This window comes from Gossypium hirsutum, chromosome D10 (genome assembly GCF_007990345.1).
Source record: "Gossypium hirsutum isolate 1008001.06 chromosome D10, Gossypium_hirsutum_v2.1, whole genome shotgun sequence".
In the NCBI taxonomy this organism is placed as follows: Eukaryota; Viridiplantae; Streptophyta; class Magnoliopsida; order Malvales; family Malvaceae; genus Gossypium; species Gossypium hirsutum.
In genome coordinates, this window is record NC_053446.1 from 18089899 (window position 1) to 18110554 (window position 20656).

At 33.3% G+C, this 20656-nt stretch overlaps 1 protein-coding gene across 4 annotated transcripts; it reads right to left on the reverse strand.

The window, feature by feature from the left end:
• Nucleotides 1-1009: 1009 nt before the first annotated feature.
• On the reverse strand, nucleotides 1010-18658 carry LOC107914491 (actin-related protein 2/3 complex subunit 1A). Of its 4 annotated transcripts, XR_005919216.1 has the most exons (16): nucleotides 18339-18638; nucleotides 17831-17916; nucleotides 16717-16793; nucleotides 16410-16504; nucleotides 15830-15899; nucleotides 15568-15637; nucleotides 5871-5944; nucleotides 5748-5790; nucleotides 4431-4512; nucleotides 4003-4091; nucleotides 3844-3929; nucleotides 3702-3765; nucleotides 2118-2203; nucleotides 1576-1682; nucleotides 1413-1468; nucleotides 1010-1207 (listed from the first exon to the last, which is right to left on the reverse strand). XR_005919216.1 is itself a non-coding variant. In XM_016843418.2 (15 exons), the coding sequence occupies exons 1-15, from the start codon at nucleotides 18406-18408 to the stop codon at nucleotides 1241-1243; spliced, it is 1134 nt and encodes a 377-aa protein (XP_016698907.1). In that variant the 5' UTR covers nucleotides 18409-18658; the 3' UTR covers nucleotides 1010-1240. The 4 variants fall into 4 exon arrangements, 3 of the variants coding, with proteins under 3 accessions (XP_016698907.1, XP_016698909.1, XP_016698908.1); XM_016843418.2 differs by lacking the exon at nucleotides 2118-2203 and having other exon boundaries at nucleotides 1010-1305; nucleotides 18339-18658; XM_016843420.2 differs by lacking the exon at nucleotides 2118-2203 and having other exon boundaries at nucleotides 18339-18656.
• Between the last annotated feature and the right edge of the window lie 1998 nt (nucleotides 18659-20656).

Genomic DNA, 20656 nt, shown 5'->3' on the forward strand with positions numbered 1-20656 from the left:
TTCAAAAAGTTAAAATTTATTTTTGAACTATTTAAAAGTTCTTTATTTAAGTCACAAAACTATTCGAAAGTTTTTATTTAAGTTACTTTGCTATTAAGTTTCTTTCTAAATAAAAGCCCAACTAATGATCTCCAAGTGACGATTTGACAATTGATGCGATGAATCAGTACCCATCAACAAGTAAAACATATCTTATATCCAAGTTGATTTAACGGTCAATGTTAAAGATAGGAAGAGCTCTTTGAATTTTGGCTTACAAATTCGTGACGTTCAAAGATGTTTTATAAAAAAAAATTGTAAAAAAGAAATGAAAGAAAGCTTTCAATTGGTGCAAGTGGTGAAGGTCATACAACAACGATTTTAACAACTCGATAACTTAAATAAAAACTTCTGAATAATTAAATGACTATTTTATAATTTTTTAAAAGTTGAATTATCAAAACATATATTTTGTTAATAGTTTTGTAACTTTGGATGTTCTTTACCTTAAATTTTATTAATTCTAAAGTACATTAATATCATTTGAACTTTATTTTTTAAAGTATTTATTAATTTAAATAAAATAAAATAATAAATTACTTATTTAAATAATATAACTATTAATTTTATAATTCCAAAGGATATTTTTATCATTTAGCTTTAGTACTTTTAAAGCTCACACATTGATTTTATACTTAATTTTTAGTTTATTAACAATATACATTAGATATACATGCAAATATTTTTCAATTACATATTTATATAAAACTATAAATTATTAAATTATTAATTAAGTTCAATAATTTAATTTAATAATTATATTTTATTTTTAATGTAAAAAATAAAAATGATCTAAGAAAAAAGTTTTAAAAAATTGATGTGACATATCGAAATATACCTAAATAGACGAAACACATCCAACCAATGTTGAAATACAATGCACACACATAACTTGTAGAAAAGCACAAACATAATATGCGTCACAGGGTTCTCAACTATTTTAGTGCAGGACTAATGCTTTGCTTGGTAAGAGAATGAAAATTTTGTTAATCAAGGAGTCAAATTTACTTACTTTATATTCACAAATTTCATTCTCAGTTCATACAAAAAAAAAGACTCTAGATCAAAAATAAAAAAAAAATAAATGTAATAATGTATTTAAGCTTCCGTTGATTTCAGACTGATGAGATCCATGCTTCGCTATTACTCTGTTACCTGAACAAAAAAACTGAAAAGCAAAAAGCTTTTCACGAATCAGTTCTTAGAGATACTCCTTAAGATCTTGCTGGTTTCCCAAATCCCAAATTACCACTTTCCCATCCATTCCTGCAATACTCAAATTGCAGAATTATGAGAAAATACGAGTCCAAAAACTCTTAACCGATCCCAAAAGTTTACAGTATCTAAACTGTAAAAGCAGCACAACCACCCACCTGAGGTGCTGAAGCGCTTTGTCTGGGAACCTTTTTTATTTAGAAGTGCAATACAACTGCAGTTCCAACAAGAGAATGTAGAAATTGATAAGCAGCCAATGAAATCTTTTCTTTAGGAGAAAAAAACTACATATTCAATAATAACAAAATGGCAGAGAAGTACTTGATGCAGTTGTCATGAACAGCTCCCTGTATCTTTGAAGGTTCAACCGTATCATTGCTCAATCCGTGCTTTGCTTGAGCATATAATTTGCCAAATGCTTCAGAAAACTGAAAAGAAACAACAACCGTATCAAGAACATTGCATTACCAGTGAGTTTCAGAGACCGAGAGAAATGAGATGTATAAACTATAGACACTAGGTTTCTCAACTAGGGAAGTTAAAAAATTTCGCTATGCTGTTTTTAAAAAAAAAAAAAACCCAGGTGCTACCTATCACTACTTCATTCTGGAAGCCATAAAAATGTATCAAACTGTGGAATCCAACCATCTCTTCATGCCTTCCCTAACTACTACAACACCACCCAACCTTTATATGTCATACAACTTCAGTCTACTGTAGCCATAGATGTAATCTTTAAAATGGAATATACCTTTTCCCCATCATTTTCCATAACTTCTATGACACCCCTCCCTTCCCCCCAGGAAATAAATAAATAAAAATGTAAAACTAAAATGATTGGGCTCCAATCCAAGGCTTAAAACCTTTCCCGACATGATTGGGAGGAGGATGTGTCATTAGGGCACAGAGATTCAACCGTTTTTTTTCCAGTGCCAAGAGACGACTGTTTCTGAGAAAATAGGAATGAAAACAGCAATATTGGTGTTTGAGGAATAAGTAAAAGACATAACTGGATATAAAAACTGTGACGGACTTTATGCAGAGGTAAATAATGTTCAAATGATATTATGTCCTCATGTAGACTTCAAGAAATGGTGTCCGGGCTTGCACAAGGGAATGATAAGCCACGGAAACAATATAAGTTAGATCCTTTCCATATCTTATAGAAGACAGTTCATTTCAATTCACAATATTGTTGCTAAAGAGTAAAGATACTTGCATTTTCCATACTATGTCAAGCTGAAATATTTTAAGATGAATAAGTAAGTTCAATTCAATATTTTAGTGGTAAAGTTTTGAAAGAATTTTCTGGATTCATTCCCTTTAGCTGTACCAAGCATCCAAAGAAAATAACAGGCCAAAGGATTTCTCCAGTCCAATTAGAATCAAGATAATTGATGAGAAATTTTGAGATGAACATCTAAAAGAAAGGCAAAGGGTGCAAAGCCGACTCAGTTAGGTGCCATGCACACTGCCAACACTCAATGTGAGATTTATTTACTCACCACTTAATACTCCACCTCGTATGTAGGGCCAACAAAGCTATCAAAAGGCATATGCTTCAAGTTTAGGGATTATGTGCCTATCTTGTGGCTTGGACATCATATTTTAGCAGGACAAGCCTATTAGGAAGCAGTCACAAAATGGAATAGAGTCTGCCCCACCACCAGGGGAAACCAAATAAGGGTCTCTCTGCCTATTAGCAATATTTTTTAAGGATGGATGCTTGTCCTAAAATTTATCATGGTATCAAAACCCAGGTTTTTTTGTTTTTTACGTTCTCATTCTTTGTTGCCCCTAAATTGTTTGACTTGGTAGGCCTGTTCACTTCAGCTGTTAGTATTTGCCATTGAAACTACATGTAAGGGGAAATGTTACATTGTGCTATGCCCTATCAGTTAAGTATTCAATTAGCTATGGCCTTAAGTTAAGGTTGGACCTCTCTCGACCTACAACTAAGACTGACCAAAGTGCTTAATGAGACCTAAAAGTTGATGGTTTTTCACATGCACTTTCTCTGAAACCGAATTCAGGAACATACAAAAAATTAAATATACTGTGTTTTCTCCACTTGAGTAAAAATTACTACTAAATGAGAAAGACATGTGACCACAGAGACACCTGGAACATGATCTTTGATGTTATCCTTTCGAAGATATTGTTCAGATCTTACTGACAAGCCTATCATTTGAGAACAAATAGTTGGCTCAGCTCAAACTAAGGTTTAATAAAAGTTGAAGCTTTGCATGATTCATTCAAGTGAATAGACAACCTGCTGATCTTATTACCCAATAAGAGCCCTACTGACAAATTATTTCCTTAAACAAACACGCCTGGAAGTGATCTGTGTTCTTAGAATTATCTGCCGTTGCCCCCTTCCCCCGGTCTCACCTATAACATTCGCACTCATAGAATGAGAATAGCTAAAAGCTATATGATTTACATACCTGAGAACCAGATTTTGGACCTGACAAAGATTCTTTCCTTTCACCTAAGAATCTGATAAAGCTCCTAGAAAACAAGACCAAAAACCTTATTGATGTAACGAAGCAAGTATAGAAAATTACAGTGACAATGAATCTTACATACCATAATCCTGATTTATCTGCTGCAAAAACCATCGGGTTGCAGTCAAATCCCACGCCTATGACCATTTTCTCTGAAACAAATAGGACCTGATGGAAATTTATGTTTAGGCCCAAAATAAAGGGAAACAAAAGCAGTTAACAAGATTGAAAGCTGACCCACATCACGAAGAGGCAAATTACGGAATGCAACATTCTGGGCCAAAGGGGAAGGACCAATATCATCAACAAAGTAAATCATAGAATTATGACCTGTAAATAGATAAATGGTAGGTAAGAAGGAAACTTTTACAAGCAGCTCTAAGACCCAAAAGAAATGTTCCCCTTAAAAGGGAGCTGGGGAAATTGATGAAGTTATATCAAAATTTAAGCTTAACCAACATAGTTTAGAGGTTCATGCAATGACAGTTGTTCTCCAACCAAAAATTAAATGTAAAGTTGGATTAATTTCAAAAAAAATTTCTCTCAACTAGAAACTAAACAAAAAATTAACCATGCCAAAATGTGAAATTGGTAGTTTTAAGGGGAAAATAAATTCTCCATGCCACAAACTTTATCTTCGGACATCACAAACAGAGAAATATTTCTTACCTACATAAGCCAAAGTATTGCCACTTGGTGACCACTTCACCCCAAATGCCCATGAAGATGACAGATCAAGCTGAACTATTTGCTGTTCCAACAGCAAGTGCCATAAAATGAAAAGAAAATGTTAGCTCTTCTTTGCACTGAAAAAAGGTTAATGAAACTGCAGAACCTTGATTTCCCCTAAATAAATGATGGAATAAATAAGAATTTAAGCAAGTCATTAAGCCAAGATAAAGTAGTTAGTGTAATATTCATGGGTCGCATCTGAGGCATAAATAATTTGGGTCATTAACTCCGTATTTAAAGATACTCAGATACATAAATAACAACAATTCAGCATTCTTTCTTTTAGGCTAAATGTTTGGACCAATTGAATCGACAAAATATAGAAGTTATCCTTCCATGCTGCTACTTCTTTTGATGCAAAGGAAAATATTAGGAATTAACTTCAACATGTTGATTAAGCTCTCAGTAATGAAAACTAATTGCAATTCCAACATGTTCTGCTAGTTTTAATAAAAATTATAGTCTGAACTATGATTTTTAAAACAAGAGGCACCAAAGGATGCGACAATGTGCAGCTGTATAGCTTAATTTAAGATTATATGTCACTACTAATGAAACTTTTGACATTATACAGATTTTACCAAGATTCACTTCGTTACTGGATGAATATTTTGCAATATGTTTTCATTATTTACAATGTTTATCAAAAATATCATTCCATAGGCAAGGACATTACCCACTACAGGAAAAAAAATTATATGGCTGTACTGGCATAATGTTTCCTTTCTAATTGGAATTGCAATTTAACATTGTGAACCATAAAAGACGGTTTGCTTGCCAAGGAAATTACCTTGTCATTCTGGAAACTAATATGTTGTAGAACGAAAATAAATAATAATAATAATAATAATAATAATAATAATAATAATATCCAGATCATTCAGCATTCAGGATTCAGCTATCCAGTTTCAATTTCTTTACATTGATGTCCATTAGAAAAAACAACAGATTGCACGTTGATTGGGCCTCCTAATCACTAGAGGTTCATATGACTAAAGATTTTCCCTTTCGGCAGTTAATTGCACATATTGCAACTTGGTGCATCTCTACTAACAGTATAACATGGAAAGAAGCAAAATTGTAGCCTATTGCCCATATTCATCTTTCAAAATTTTAGTATGTTGAATTATTGGTAGAGTACAGTAAACATGGAAATACATGGATTAACAAACAAAAGTTGCGGCACCATCTTTTCCTGCATATCAAATGCACCCATTAAATATTTACTGCTAAAGAGGGTGGCACGTATAGTACCTCTCCAAACTTTGGATCTGAAGAAGAGCCTGTTTTTGATTCCCTGGGTAATTTAAAAAGGAAACATGATACTAATGTGCTCAAACAGTAATGGGAGTCTCCAGGCAACGATATTTAACATACCTTGTATCAACACCTTTGATAAATGTAGAAAATACTCGGCATTTTCCATCTGTGGATGTTGTAGCAAGTAGAATCTGTAGCAAAAAGAAAGTCAAAATAGACAATAAGACTTGTGACACACGGGTTCTTTTCCAAAATTTAGATTATATACTAGTTAATGAAACAGAATATAAGAGATGAATTCAAAAGCATGTAAAACAGATTTTCCAAATGGCATAGGTATGACGCTATGATATTCCGCAGATGCAGACAAATACAACTCTTAAACTATGATATTCTGCGGGTGAACAGACTCAATTTTCAACATGTAATTGGACCAAAAAAAAACTAGGTATTAGATGATAAGCATCCAGATCATCCAACCGCAGTTTATTGAACTTCAATGGCTTTATTATTCCTATCAAATGAGATATCCAACCAGCACAATAGTTTCTTCTTTAATCAAGTACTAAAATTCAACTTTTTTCTACTACATTCATAAAAAGAGTGTTGACAGTTAACATAGAAATACAGAAACCACAACTCTCACATCAACTCATTAATACCCCTTCCCCCACTATTTGCCGCATCATAATTCATCTTCAGCCTCACCATGAGAAAGTAAGTGATTTTACGGAGAAGCATTCATCCAATAAAAGCTTTATTCAGTATGACATTTAATCTACTTTGCCTGAATAAGCCTACTTAAAATCAACTAACTTAAGGCATTCTCAATACAATAATGCATTTTGCAAATTTTATTTACATTTTACTTTCTAGGACTGATTGACATATTTGTTGCCATGCTCCCTTATAAATTGTAGTGTTTTTGCCACTGGTACAAAATTAAAAAAAAAGTAGGTGCTTTGGTCAATTGCAGCCAATCTTGACTGGCCTCTACAATAATTGGATGTGAAGAATGCATTTCTTAATGGAGACTTGAAAGAAAAGTTTACATGGATCCACCACCAGGCTTTTAAAAGAAGTTGGATCGAAAGTCTGAAAACTAAAGAAATCTCTATATGGTTAAAAGAGTCACCAAGAGCTTGGTTCGGAAGGTTCACTCAGTTTGTAAAAACCATGGATACACATTCAAGGATAGACTAATCATACTATGTCCACAAAGTATTTAGCCAATGAGAAGACGGTTATTCTCATAGTGTATGTGGACAATATTATTTCGACTGGCAATGACATAGCTGAAATAGAACAGTTAAAAATGTGTCCTACATCCAATTTTTGAGATTAAAGGCTTAGGGTCATTGAGATATTAGCTTGGAAAGGAGGTAGCTCAATCAAAGAAGAAATTGCAGTTTCACAAAGAAATATATTATTAACCTACTTAACAATAATAGGAATGAATAGTTGTCACCCAATACAGACACCAATTATCCAATCAGAAGCCTGAGAAAGCAAAGCTGATCCAGTCGATACATCACGGTACCAAAAGCTAGTTGGAAAACTAGTTTACTTGTTACATGCGACCTGATATTGCATTCATTGTAAGTCTTGTCAGCCAGTTCATGCATCCTCCACATGAAGAATTGTTGAAATATGTATATATTTTAACTTTATTTAGGTAGATAAATCTTATTTAGGTAGATAAGTTTTATTCATATTATAGGAATATTTTATTTTATCTTTTAGTAGTTTATTAGAATAAGGGAATTATTTTCCTAATTAGGATTAAGACTTTTTTCTCTATTTAAGTTCAATTCTTTAGTTAATAAAAAATAGAACAGTTTTATTAAAAGCTCTCTTAAAAACTTTCATGACATCTGAACTAGGTTAAATCTCTAGTAACATTATGGTTAAAACAGCCTTCACTAGAGATAAGAGATCCAGCAATCAAACAGAGGAATAAAGTTCTACTGTTGAAACAACTACTGAGAGTACAATGACTCAAGGGACAGAGACGTCTCACCTTTCTTTTCAGCTGACATCTCACAAGCTGAATGGCAAGAATTATCTAGAATGGCCGCAGTCCGTAAAATCAACAATTGATGGGCGCGGCAAGCTAGATCATTTAACTGGAGAAGTCAAGCAACCACAGGTGGGTGATCCAAAGATGAGCAAGTGGAGGTCAGAAAATTCTATGATAATTGCATGGCTTATTAATTCCATGGAAGCATCCGTAGGTAAACCTTTTCTTTTTCTCCCGACTGCTAAAAATGTTTGGGACGTTGTGAAAGACACATATTCAGATTTAGAAAACGCTTCACAGATCTTTGAGTTAAAAATAAAACTTTGGAAAGCTAGACAAGAGGAAAAGAAAGTTACTTTTTACTATAATGAGATTATGTCTCTTTGGTAAGAACTAGATTAGTGTTATAATGATAAATGGGAGTGTCCCGGAGGTGTTGTAAAAGCTATGAAAAAAGAAGAGAATAAATGAGCTTCTTTGTTTCTAGTTGGTCTAAATAAAAAATTTGATGAAGTGAGATCTTAGATCTTAGGGAAAAAACCGCTTCCAAAACTTCGTGAGATTTTTTCTGAGGTTAGAAGAGTAGAGATAAGGAGAAAAGTAATGTTAAGGCCAAGGTTTGAAGCTAATGATAATAATTCTGCTCTTGTAACTATTAAAAATAATGATGATAGTAAAAAAAAAAAAAAACCTTGGTGCGATTACTACAAAAAATATTGGCACACTCGAGAAACATGTTGAAAGCTCCATGGGAAACCGAAGAATGGAAGAAAAAAGAGTCGCAATGGTCGTGGTTCACAATCAAGGGATAGCAAAGCTTTCCAAACAACTAATGAAAATTATGAGGGCCAAAATTCTCTGGAAGGGTCTCCATTCACTAAGAAACAATTAGAGCAGCTACACAAGCTTTTTCAATCACCACAATTTCGGATGAATTCTTCTATTCCTAACTCATCCAATAATCCTTCTTCCTCTTTTGCCCAATCAAGTACTGATTTTTCTGTTTTTTTCAGTGTCAAACCTTGTAAAACAAATATGTGGATCGTTAATTCTAGAGCTAGAGATCACATGACTAATTGTCATTTTCTTTTTTCAACTTACACACCTTGTGCAAAAAACAAAAAGATCAAAATAGCAGATGGGTCATTCTCGGCAATAGCCGGGAAAGGCACTGTTAAAATTTCGTCTTCCTTGGTTTTACATGATGTTTTACATGTGTCAAATCTAACTTGTAATCTCATATCGGTCAGTAAATTATCCCAGTCCTCGAATTGTCATGTCATATTTGACTCCTCTATGTGTAAATTTATCTCTCCGAGTTTTTGGGTGTAGCATTTTTGTTTATCTTCACAACCAAGGTAAACTAGATCCTAGAGCAAAAAATTGTGTCTTTGTTGGCTATGCTTTTAATAAAAAGAGTTACAAATGTTACGATCCAATTGGTAGGAAGATTATTGTTACCATGGATGTCACATTTGTTGAAACGCAATCTTATTTTGATTCTAATCTTCAGGGAGGGAATTATAGTAAGAAAGATTCTATAATTGATCAAGAAAATACTAAGAATATACAACATAGGGATTCCAATAATGAGGAAGGCAAATTTATGATTAACACAGAAATTAATGATGTTAATGTTGTTAATAAAAGGAGTATGAAGGTGTAAAATATGATCATGAGAATAAAGAACAAACAAAGGAGTTAATTGTTTACTTAAGAAGAAATCGAAATCAAGAAAGTGGAATCCACCAGATTCATCACCAAGAATCCGACCCGCAAGATCTTGTCAAAAGTCCAAGTAAAGCTCGTAATCCAGCCAATGAATTTTCTGATTTAGATACTCCAATTGTTAAAAGAAAACGTGTTAGAAATATTGTCAAATATCCCATGTCTAACTTTGTATCCTATAAAGCCTTGTCTTCGACATTCTCAGCCTTTGTTTCGTGTCTCGATACTGTGAAAATACCCAAAAATGTGAAAGATGATTTACAGGTTCTTGAGTGGAAGGAGGCTATTTTAGAGATGTGCGCTCTTGAAAAAACAGGTACATGGGAAACAATGGAATTACCTGTAAGGAAAAAAAATAGTGGGCTATAAATGGGTGTTCACAACCAAATTCAAACCAGATGGATCTTTATATAGATATAAAGCCCGGTTGGTGGCTAAAAGATACACTCAAACATATGGGATAGATTATCTTGAAACATTTGCTCCAGTAGCCAAATTAAATTCCGTTAGAGTTCTTTTATCAATTGCTGTTAATCTTGATTGGTCTTTACAGCAGCTAGATGTGAAGAATGCTTTCCTAAATGGGAAACTTGAAGAAGAAGTTTACATGGACCCTCCTCCAGGTTCTGAAGAAAAATTTGGAACTCGAGTATGTAAACTCAAGAAATCTTTGTATAGTCTAAAGCAGTCTCCTCGAGCTTGGTTTGAACGGTTCACTCAAGTTGTTAAAAAACAAGGTTACTCACAAGGGAAAGCTGATCATACAATGTTCTATCGACATTCACAAAAAGGTAGAATAACAGTTATTATAGTTTATGTCAATGATATTAATCTTACAAGAGATGATGTGGATGAAATAAGGCGTCTCAAGAAGCATCTAGCATTGGAGTTTGAGATCAAAGACTTGGGTCCTTTAAAATACTTTCTTGGAATGGAAGTTGCTCGATCAAAGAAGGGTCTTGTGGTCTCTCAGAAAAAATATGCAATTGATCTTTTAAAAGAGGCTGGGATGAGTGGTTGTCGCCTAGCTGACACACCCATTGATCCAAATGTAAAATTCGAAAATAAAGAAGGCCGATTAGTTGATAAAAGGCAATACCAAAGATTAGTTAGTAAGTTAATTTACTTATCACATACAAGGTCAGACATAACTTTTGCAGTGAGCTTAGTGAGTCAATTTATGCACTCCCCAATGGAGAAACATGAGGTAGTGTTTCAAATTCTAAGATGCTTGAAGAGTTCACCTAGAAATGGCTTATTCTTCAAGAAATCCAAGCAAAGAGGAATTGAAGCTTATACAGATGCAGATTGAGCAGGCTCAATAACAGAGAGAAAATCTACATCAGGATACTGTACATTTGTTTAGGGAAACCCTATGACTTGGCGAAGCAAAAAACAAAGTGTTGTAGCAAGAAGTAGTGCAGAGGCTAAGTTTAGATCAATGGCTCAAGGAATTTGTGAAATGATGTGGTTAAAAAGAATTATGGAAGAGCTGAGGAAACTAATAACTTCACCAAATAAGTTGTACTGTGATATCAAAGCTGCCATTAGTATTGCTCACAACCCAATCTAGCATGACAGAACTAAACATGTTGAAATTGATAGACACTTTATCAAGGAGAAGATTGAAGAAGTCCAAGCGTGCATGCCGTTTGTTCCTTCAAAACAACAGATTGCTGACATACTCACCAAAGGGCTCTCTAAGACAACCTTTGATTTTCTTGTAAGCAAGTTGGGCATGATTGATATATATGCACCAACTTGAGGGAGGGTGTTGAAATATGTATATATTTTAAATTTATTTAGGTAGATAAATCTTATTTAGGTAGATAAATCTTATTTAGGTAGATAAGTTTTATTCATATTCTAGGAATATTTTATTTTATCTTTTAGTAGTTTATTAGAATAAGGGAATTATTTTCCTAATTAGGATTAAGACTCTTTTCTTTATTTAAGTTCAGTTCTTTAGTTAATAAAAAAATAGAACTGTTTTATTAAAAGCTCTCTTAACAACTTTCAAGAATATCTTGAAACGGTGTATTGAATTCTATGGTATTCAAACAGCTCTCCAAAAAAAAAGCCTATTTTTCAAAAAGAATGAATAATGGAACAAACGCAGATTGGCTAAACTTAGTCACTGAGAGAAAATAAATATCAAAGTTATTGTACTTTTGTGTGGGGGCACTCAGTAACGTAGAGAAGCCAAAAAAAAAACAATGGTTGCTCAAAATAGTGTAGAAGCATGATACATATCAATGGCTCACGGAGTTTGAAAGATGATGTGGCCGAAACAAGTTATGGAAGAACTAAAGAGATCTATGACCATGCCTATCAAGTTGTACTGTGAGAACAAGTCCATAACCATGCCTATCAAGTTATACTGTGAGAACAAGGCAACCATTAGTATTGCACACAATCCAATTCAACATGACATAACAAAACATATGAAATTGAAAGGCATTTTACAAAGACAAAGATTGAAGCCAAAGCTATTTGCATGCCATTTGTTCCAACATTGCAACAAATAGTTGATATTCTTATAAAGAAACTATTCAGACCTAACAATGAGCTTCTCATGAGCAAAGTTCGGCACAATAGACATCTACACACCAACTTGAGGGGGAATGTTGGACAGTTAAGGTTTTTTTTTTTAGATTATATTTTATTTTTGAGATCCATTGACATTCGTTGTCATGCTCCCCTATAAATTGTATTGTTTGTTCATCAATCATATATTAAGAAGTAGATTTTAGTTTATTCTTCAAAACTTATTGTCTTTTAATCTCCCATTTCCTTATTACTTTACATTTTTTCACTCCTTTTCTTGATCCTCTTTCTCTCTCCATCTTACAAAATGCTTCCTCTACTACTTCCTCTCACAATGCCTTTGTAAGCTTGACAATATCAAAAAGGGGTAAATTGAGATTTAAAAAATCTAAAAAAAAAAATCAATACAAGTGATTCATAGATGTTCAGCCTCAATTGCCACCCTCTACCTTAGCTCCTCTTGCTAAGAATTTTCGCAATCCACCAACTTGAATTGCTACCTTCTAAAATAAGGTATAACACAATCTATCTTTTGAAGGTAAGATTACACCACTTAATCCCAAGTAATCTCACAAAAAAAAGTAAGAAAGTAGCAAACAATGAATAACCTCTCAAATATATGGGTTTGCAAATTAAATCTCTCTCAAATACAAATAAACACTTTGAATAAAGGTAATAAACTCAACCCAATTGGATAGATGAAGAATATTACAGTTCTAGTTCAAGCATGGGTAAATGACATGTATTTGCATATTTAAGGTAATGTCAATATGTACATATGCATTTCTATTTCTCCCCCGTTTTTAATATGTCAAAAAGAATGAAAGCATTTTAGAAGCATAAATATACCAAAAGGTTATAGCAGAATCAATCAAAGCTCAAAGAGGGAGAAAAGATCGCAAATCAAATGAAGATACCAAAGATTTCATTCTTGTTCTTCATCTATCCAATTGGGTTGAGTTTATTATCTTTATTCAAAATGTTTATTTGTATTTGAGAGGTTTAATTTGCAAGCCCATACCTTTGAGAGATTATTCATTTTTTGCTACTTTCTTACTTTCTTTGAGGAGATTACTTAAGACTTTGTGGTAAAAAAATCTTAAGGGAATTTAGTGGTCCTATCTTACCTTCAAAAGATAGAGAGACTATAAAGGTTATACATTGTCCTTGAAAGGTAGCAATTCAAGTTAGTGGATTGAAAAATCCTTAGCAAGAGAATCTAAGATAAGAGGATGTAAGTAATTGAAGCTGAACCTTTATAAATCACTTTTGCCAATTTATGTTTTTGTTATTTGAGATTTGAGATTTCGAAATCCCAATTCACACCCTCTTTGTATCATCGAGCTTACAAATTTTTATTTTTTTTTTGCGGTCAATTTGTGCATCAGTAATTTGGTGCCTACATGAAAGTTTGAATGATCAGCACCACATTAGCAGCGAAATTGCACACACAAATCTTTTCATGTCACATTGACACAAGTATGCAGCCTTAGAATGTTGAGCACATGTAATACAATAAAAGACAAGAACACAGCATTTTCAGCTAAAACCTGCCAATGATAAATATGGCAAATGAAAATTTAAAAATAAGTACATCTAAGCATACATGGGTGCACCACACACATGTTTGTTTACATATATCCATTTCTTTAACTACACATTGAAATTACTGACTTTTAGATATACAATCCTCTAAACTTCTCTTAGAAATATGGTTATTAAGTATGGTAAAAATTTCAGGTGTTTAGAAAAAGGAAGAAAATAAAGAAGACTAATAAGGAGAAAAGGAGTAAGAGAGAGTAGAGTTAAGAAACAAAGAGGCACCGAAGAACTAGTTGATCATGTCAATAGATTGGCAAGTCAGAGATATACATTTGTTGATCACTTAGAGAATTAATCAAGCTTCAAAGCCCATACACTCATTTGAGGTCCAACTTCATTAGATGTTCCTTAACATTAAGAGTTTAAACCTAGTACATGCCGTATACTTACAATTGGGTATTGCAACATGACAACAAGATAAAGGAGCTCAAACTCTAGACCCATGAAGGTGAACCTGTCTTGTTGATCTTCAAGGTATTCCCCACCTAAGCCCTCTTTGATAAAAAGTTGTAGGAATGATAAGGATTCAAATGTAGACTCTTAGGTTGGGAGACATCAAAATGCACTTGGAAACATACAGGTATGCTTTTTAGAGACTAGGTGTTTGCAAATTTAGGCCATTGAATGAATGTGGATCCCAAGTTAGGGAAGGTATCATTAGGCCAAGGTTTCTCTTGGAACAGGAGAAAAATCCTTCCATTAAAGAAGACTACAATTAGGATCAATTAATCAAACCATGGTGATAAGCCTTCATGCGGCTGGCAATGATCACTGCTGGCATCTTCTTTGGCATCCTATCACTGAACAGGAGCTCAAGGAACATGATTTCAAAAAGGATAAACCTATCTTCATACACTATGCAATCACATGCTAATCATGCTTCACCTATTAAGGTAGTTGTTATAAAAGTAATAAAAGGAACAATAAATGGGCAAAGTGAAGACAAGGACGATTGTTTATGAGTTGAATTACATGAAGAAACAGTAAGATGATGCAAATTTGTCAAGGAAAAAGAAATGAACAAAGTGGTTTGGTGAAGAAATTAATCAAGGAGCAAGTATGGATGACAAAGTCTTGTGAGAGAAAAATTGATCTTAATGTTTATAATAATGATTTGACAAGTAGATGGCTTTAACAAATAATCTAAGACTTCAATCTCATCAAAAGAAAAATGCAATCAGCAATAACTGGAATGCGGGTTTCAAGCTGGGAGAAAAGGAGTAATCACTGCTACCACAAAGTGGTAGAAGCATTTTCTTACTCTCTTCTTCTTTGTGTTTCCCCTAAATGTCAATTCATTTAATATTCCTTTTATATCTTTTCTTAGAAATTAAGGAAAGCGGAATCTGATCCTTTTTCTTGTGACTCCGTTAGAAGACGTACCTAAATGCCAAAAATGATAGGTTGAGACATATTGGCTCATCTATGTGACTCCAATCACTTGTTTAAAAATATACTCTAGAATGTCCATGTTTTGACTTAAAAGGTTTCCCCAAAAAATGTTGACTCCCTCCCATCTGTAGCTAAAGTCTAATGTAAAGTGTCCTACTTAGATTCTTTTTAAAAATGGAAACAAAAAAACAAACACACATATACATAATTAAACCGAGATTTATTAACCTGCTAGAAAGAGATGGTTTTGGGATGGTTTTTTTCAAACCATTAAACATTAAGCTAATGTGCTTATGTCAAACATCTTTAGTTTTTGGCTTACATTCTTTGTCCCTCAATTCATTCTTCTGAATGTAATGGCAAGGGAGTCAAACAAGACCCTAAAATACATGAAAATGAATGAACTCTACCACAAAATAATTTTCCACATGATAGAATAAAATTGAATAGAAACCCACCATATAAGTACAATAAGAATTGAAAAAGAACACTTTTCCAAAATGCAGTAAAGTCAGAAAAACGCACATTATTAGGATGCCAAGCAACACTTGTGACAGAGGAATCATGTTTTTTCCTGATAACTTTGCTTACCCACCTGGAAACAGCAAACCAGACAAGCATATAGCATCAATCATGGATAGAAAAAGAAATCAGTAGGACCTCAATGTTTGAAATTCACCCACAGTTGGAAACAATGTATGTATGTACACAAATATATATATACAAACTAAGTTCGACAATATTAAGAGAGAGGAAAGGTGAGAACTGATATGTAGCGACATATTACCAGTTATTCTCTTGCTCATAATAGCATACGCACACAGTTTTAGCACCACTTCCAACAGCAAACTTGTTTTCTGGGAGTTAAAGGAGAGGAAGAAATGAATTGGTTAGAACTTTGTCAAATTGCTTGAATAAAGGATCTATAATGACCTGCAGTTTTCCTGAAACAGACTTCAACGGTCATAAGAACAAGGAGATGTAAAAATTATCAAAATAATAGCAAAAAGGAAAAAGGTGCTACTGACTTCATAAGGAACTTTTTCTTATCAAATAATCCAACTGCTATTCTGAAGTCCTACTCCACAACACAATTTATATTCTCATAGGTCAGATGCCTATCTATTTTATAAGCTTAAGCAAAATCAACAGTGAATAAGCTGCTAGGACAATGAACCCTGAAGTAATGTGTCAAATTGTAAAAGAGTGGTCCTACGCTTAGTTCTTAATAACTTGGGGGGGGAGGGGGGGAGGAACTAATTAAGTAGATCCAAGAAAGTGCCAATCTGAGTAAAAACCTAATTTATTGTACAGTACAAAGAAGTGAAGAATTAATAATAGTGCAAGGTCAAATTATGTTTATGTACCTTTGGGGCTCCACCGAACACAAAGTGCAGCACGATTGAGCCTAAGAATAACAAGAGTTGGTACCCACTCTGGTCCTTCTCGGTTCCAAACATATCTTCAAATGGGATCACAAATTTCAGGAGACAAAGAACACAATAACAGTGCCATAGAGAAATGAAAACAAGAAAATCGAAAGAAGTCGAACACGAAGCTCATGTTAGGCACTGTTTGCTTGTGTTTATCAGGCACAGAGAAAAAGAAAGGAGGAGATCCAAATTACGGAACTTTCATTTGTACATATATATATAAATAAAAAGAATTACTCACGAATTCCGATCATGAGATACAGAAACAATTCTGTTTGACTTTCCACTCCAGTCTATCCCAGAAACAATTTGATCATGCTGTGAAAATTTGACATAAAAAAATCATATTGATAAAAAATCAAACATAAAACAAACAAAACTTAACAAAGAAATGCATCAACATCCTTCAATGTAGTCACTTCAACACCTGGATAAATTTTCATTTTATAAGAAGAAAAATAAGTAACTAAACATGCTAGGATAGAATTTCCTTCCAAAAGAAGAAGAAGACTAAACAGCCTTGTTGTCTTCAACACGAAAAGAGTGGATTATTTAGACTGTGGAGGTCCTCATGTTTTAGTATTGTGCTCAACATCCATAGTTTAAAGTGCTTCCATTATAACTTGGTCTTTCTCACCTTTTAACTTGTTCCAAGGCATATCCAACAATTCTAGCATGGGCACATTTAAAGAATCAAAAGTATTATTAAATATCAGTACAATTTATTTCCAATCATTTGCAGTCTGGACAAGACCTTGCAATGAGTTTCGGAATCTTGGAATCTCATCATGGGCTTTTTTTTTCTTGAACTAATCTCATCATAGGCTGCTACTCTTTGTTCTCGCCTTTTAAATTTTAGCTTTCTCACAACTACTGTAATCCCTATCACACAATTCAGAACCTAATCTAATAAATCTCCCGGTTGCTTTAGAATTCCCAACTTTGGTTTATATGCACAGAGCTTTCCGGTTCAGTTAAAGACAAAAGTGGTAAAAAGGCAGACTGATATCATACCATAGGTTGAAACCCAAAAATTCATCAGACCTCCATGCTGTGGCAGTGCTTCTATTTACTTACAAAGAAAGGCTAAGATTTCAGACAAGAAGCCAACGTGTCATCTCATATTTTCCTTTTCAAGAAACATTTTTATTCTTAGTTAAAGAGAGGCTTCAACCTAGGTTCTAGACTTCTAGTCATATCCAATTTGCAAATTGATGTGTTCCAAAAGTACCACATAACATGACTCCAAAATGAAACTTCAAATAACTATTGGAGATGAGTTAACACATACAGCATAGATAATTGGACTAAAACATAACTTGGTGGTTTATAGGGGAAATTTTTTGATAAAGTACCTTCTGAAGAACATGAACTTTCTCCCACTTGTCATTCACCAATTTATAAATGTGAACCTCATTATTATTTGGGCAAAATGCTACCACTGCAGGCAAGAGAAAGTGAATTAAATATGTAGAAAACACAGAAAACAATATCTCATGCAATTTAAAATAAAAAGAACCAAATCATTAGTTCTAAAATTCTCAAAACAAAAAAAAAATTAGCTCTAAAAACACGCATCATTTTAATTAAACATGTATCATTAGTTCTAAATCCAGCATATCACCAAAAAATGGATCAATTTAGAATGAGAAAGTAACGTAAAGAAAGAGTAAATTGACCATTAATTTCATTTTCTTCTTCAATTTTACATTTCTTAGACAAATATCACATCACAATATCATTTAACTCAAATATATACATTCTTTTATTTCCTACATTTTCACAGCAACCAACCGAAACATAAAGATGAAGAGAGGAAATGGAATTTCGACAGAAACAAATTAAAAGAATGAATGAAGTTACTGGAGTGATCGGGACTCCAAGCATGGCAAGTGATGCACTGAGCGAACTGGTGAACGGCGACGGCCGCCATTTTTAAGCTGATGAATTTGATATATTGAGCTCCAAATGAGATGGAGAGAGATCTCTGGAGAAGAGAAAGAACTGTGAAGCGATCTCAGCTTCGGTTTAAAGTCTCTGTTAACAAACGGAAAGCTTGAAAGACTAGACTAGATACCAAATACCAATAGAGGTGCGATTGGACAAGTTCTCACCCGTCGACTTTGGGGATTTTTAGATTTCTTTTTTTCTTTTCAGCAGGTTGAATTATGGGTTAAACATTCATTTAGCCCTCATAATCTCCACTTCTCTTTTTTTTTTCTCCATTACCTCATTTCATTTTTGGATAAACTACACAATTGGTCACCTAACTTTCATAAATTTTCATTTTAGGCACAAAAATTAAAAAGTTTGCAATATGGGCATTGCCATTACATATTTTTATCATTGTAGTCACTTTCATTACATACTTTTATCATTTTAGCCACTTGCCATTAATTTACCATTGCATACACTCATTTTAATCACTCAACTTTAGTAAATTTTCATTTTAATCACTTATTTTCTTTTTAAAATTATTTTTTTCAAAGGAAATATAGGCTTTACAAGAAATTAAGTTATTACGCTATGAGATGAAACCCAAGCTTTTCACTAGTAACTTAATTCCATGTAAAAACTCATATTTTTCCTATAAAAATTTAAGTAATTCCTTGTAAGCCCCCTAAGTTTTTCCTTTACTGAAAAAAATTAAAATTAATTAAAAAAATGGAAATTAAAAGATAAAATGTAATTTCCTATAAATAACAAAATAATTTCCTATAAAACCTTGGTTTTCCCTTTTACTAGAAAAAAAATTCTAAAAAGGGAAAAATAAAATGGAAATGAAAAGATAAATTGGTTTTCTTGTAAAAACTAAGTTTATCCTATAAAAACAAAGGTAATCCCCCTATAAACCCCATATTTTTCCTTCCCTCTCACTAAGAAATAAATTGAAATTAATTCTAAAAAGGAAAAAAAACAAAGAAAATTAAAAATATAAAAAATTATTTTTCTAACCCAAATTTTCCACTATAAAAACCAGGTTTTTCCCCTTTCTAAAAAAACTAAAATTGATTCTTAAAAATGAAATAATAAAGAAAATTATAAAGATAAAATGAGTGACCAAGATGAAAACGTACTAAAGTTGGGTGATTAAAATGATAAAAGTACGTAACGGCGGTGACTAAAATGATAATTGTATGTAACGATAGTGCCCATATTACAAACTTTTTATTTTCGATACCTAAATTGAAAATTTACGAAAGTTGGGTGATTGATAAGGGATAATTATGTATATACAATTATTGTCCTCTCATGCTTGTTTTAGCTTACTTTTGAGTGAAATTGAATCGTTTTAGGGTCAAATCATGTTTTAGGTCATTAATGGATATGTTTGTGTTTTGTGTCACTTTTAGCATTTTGATGTTATTTTAGAGTTTTGGTAATATGCGATGCATAAAGTGTGTTTTTGATAATGTGTTGATGAGTGGAAGACTAAGGACATAAAGGTTTGAAGGCTTGACAAACAGAAAGTCACGCCCCAGCATTGAGTTGCTTGACGTCGCGATGTGGGGAACTGGGATGGCATAAGGTGACCAAGGTTGAGGTAGTGACATTAAAAGATTGGAGGTCGCGACCACGCTAACCATTTGGATTTGAAGAACCAAATGTCCCATGCAGCGCCACAATGTTAGAAAGCCAAAGGCACAATGTTGACTGATCAAGTTATAGGGATCGTGCCAAATAGTGAGTGACATTGCGACGTGAATGCTAAAGTCGGGGTGTCGTTTCCTAAAGTCACAATGTAGAAACCTGAGGCCGTGACGTTAATACCTTGCTCATTGTATAAGAAAAGAACATTCGTGAAGTATGACGTTGGTGTTGGATTTGGTGTCCTAAGTGTAGTATTTTTGGCTACATACACTTCTATTTTTTTCAAACAAAATGGTTTAATATAATTGTATATTGTCCTTAATAGTTTTTACGTGCAAAGTAAAATGAAAGCAAATATTGGCTCAATGGTTATCTAACGTTTAACTAATACTAAGCGATATTACATGGTCAGATTGTAATACGAAAAGATAACTTGTATTAGTAGATGACCTGTAACACCCTATACCCGAGTCAATCATCAAGTCTAAGCTACAGTGTGCCACATTTGTTGTCGGAGCAACCATGATCAAATTAAATATGAATTCACATCATCAAGCTATTATTCATAAAAATTTTAAACAAACAATACA

What these genes read in the sequence shown, in the direction of transcription:
- LOC107914491 (XM_016843418.2), bottom strand. Translation starts at nt 18,408, where the DNA reads ATGGCGGCCGTCGCCGTTCACCAGTTCGCTCAGTGCATCACTTGCCAT. An exon ending in CAGATCCAAAGTTTGGAGAG is followed by an intron (nt 4,513 to 5,747) that starts GTACTATACGTG and finishes CTGTTGGAACAG; the next exon opens with CAAATAGTTCAGCTTGATCT. An exon ending in CAATACTTTGGCTTATGTAG is followed by an intron (nt 4,092 to 4,430) that starts GTAAGAAATATT and finishes ATCTATTTACAG; the next exon opens with GTCATAATTCTATGATTTAC.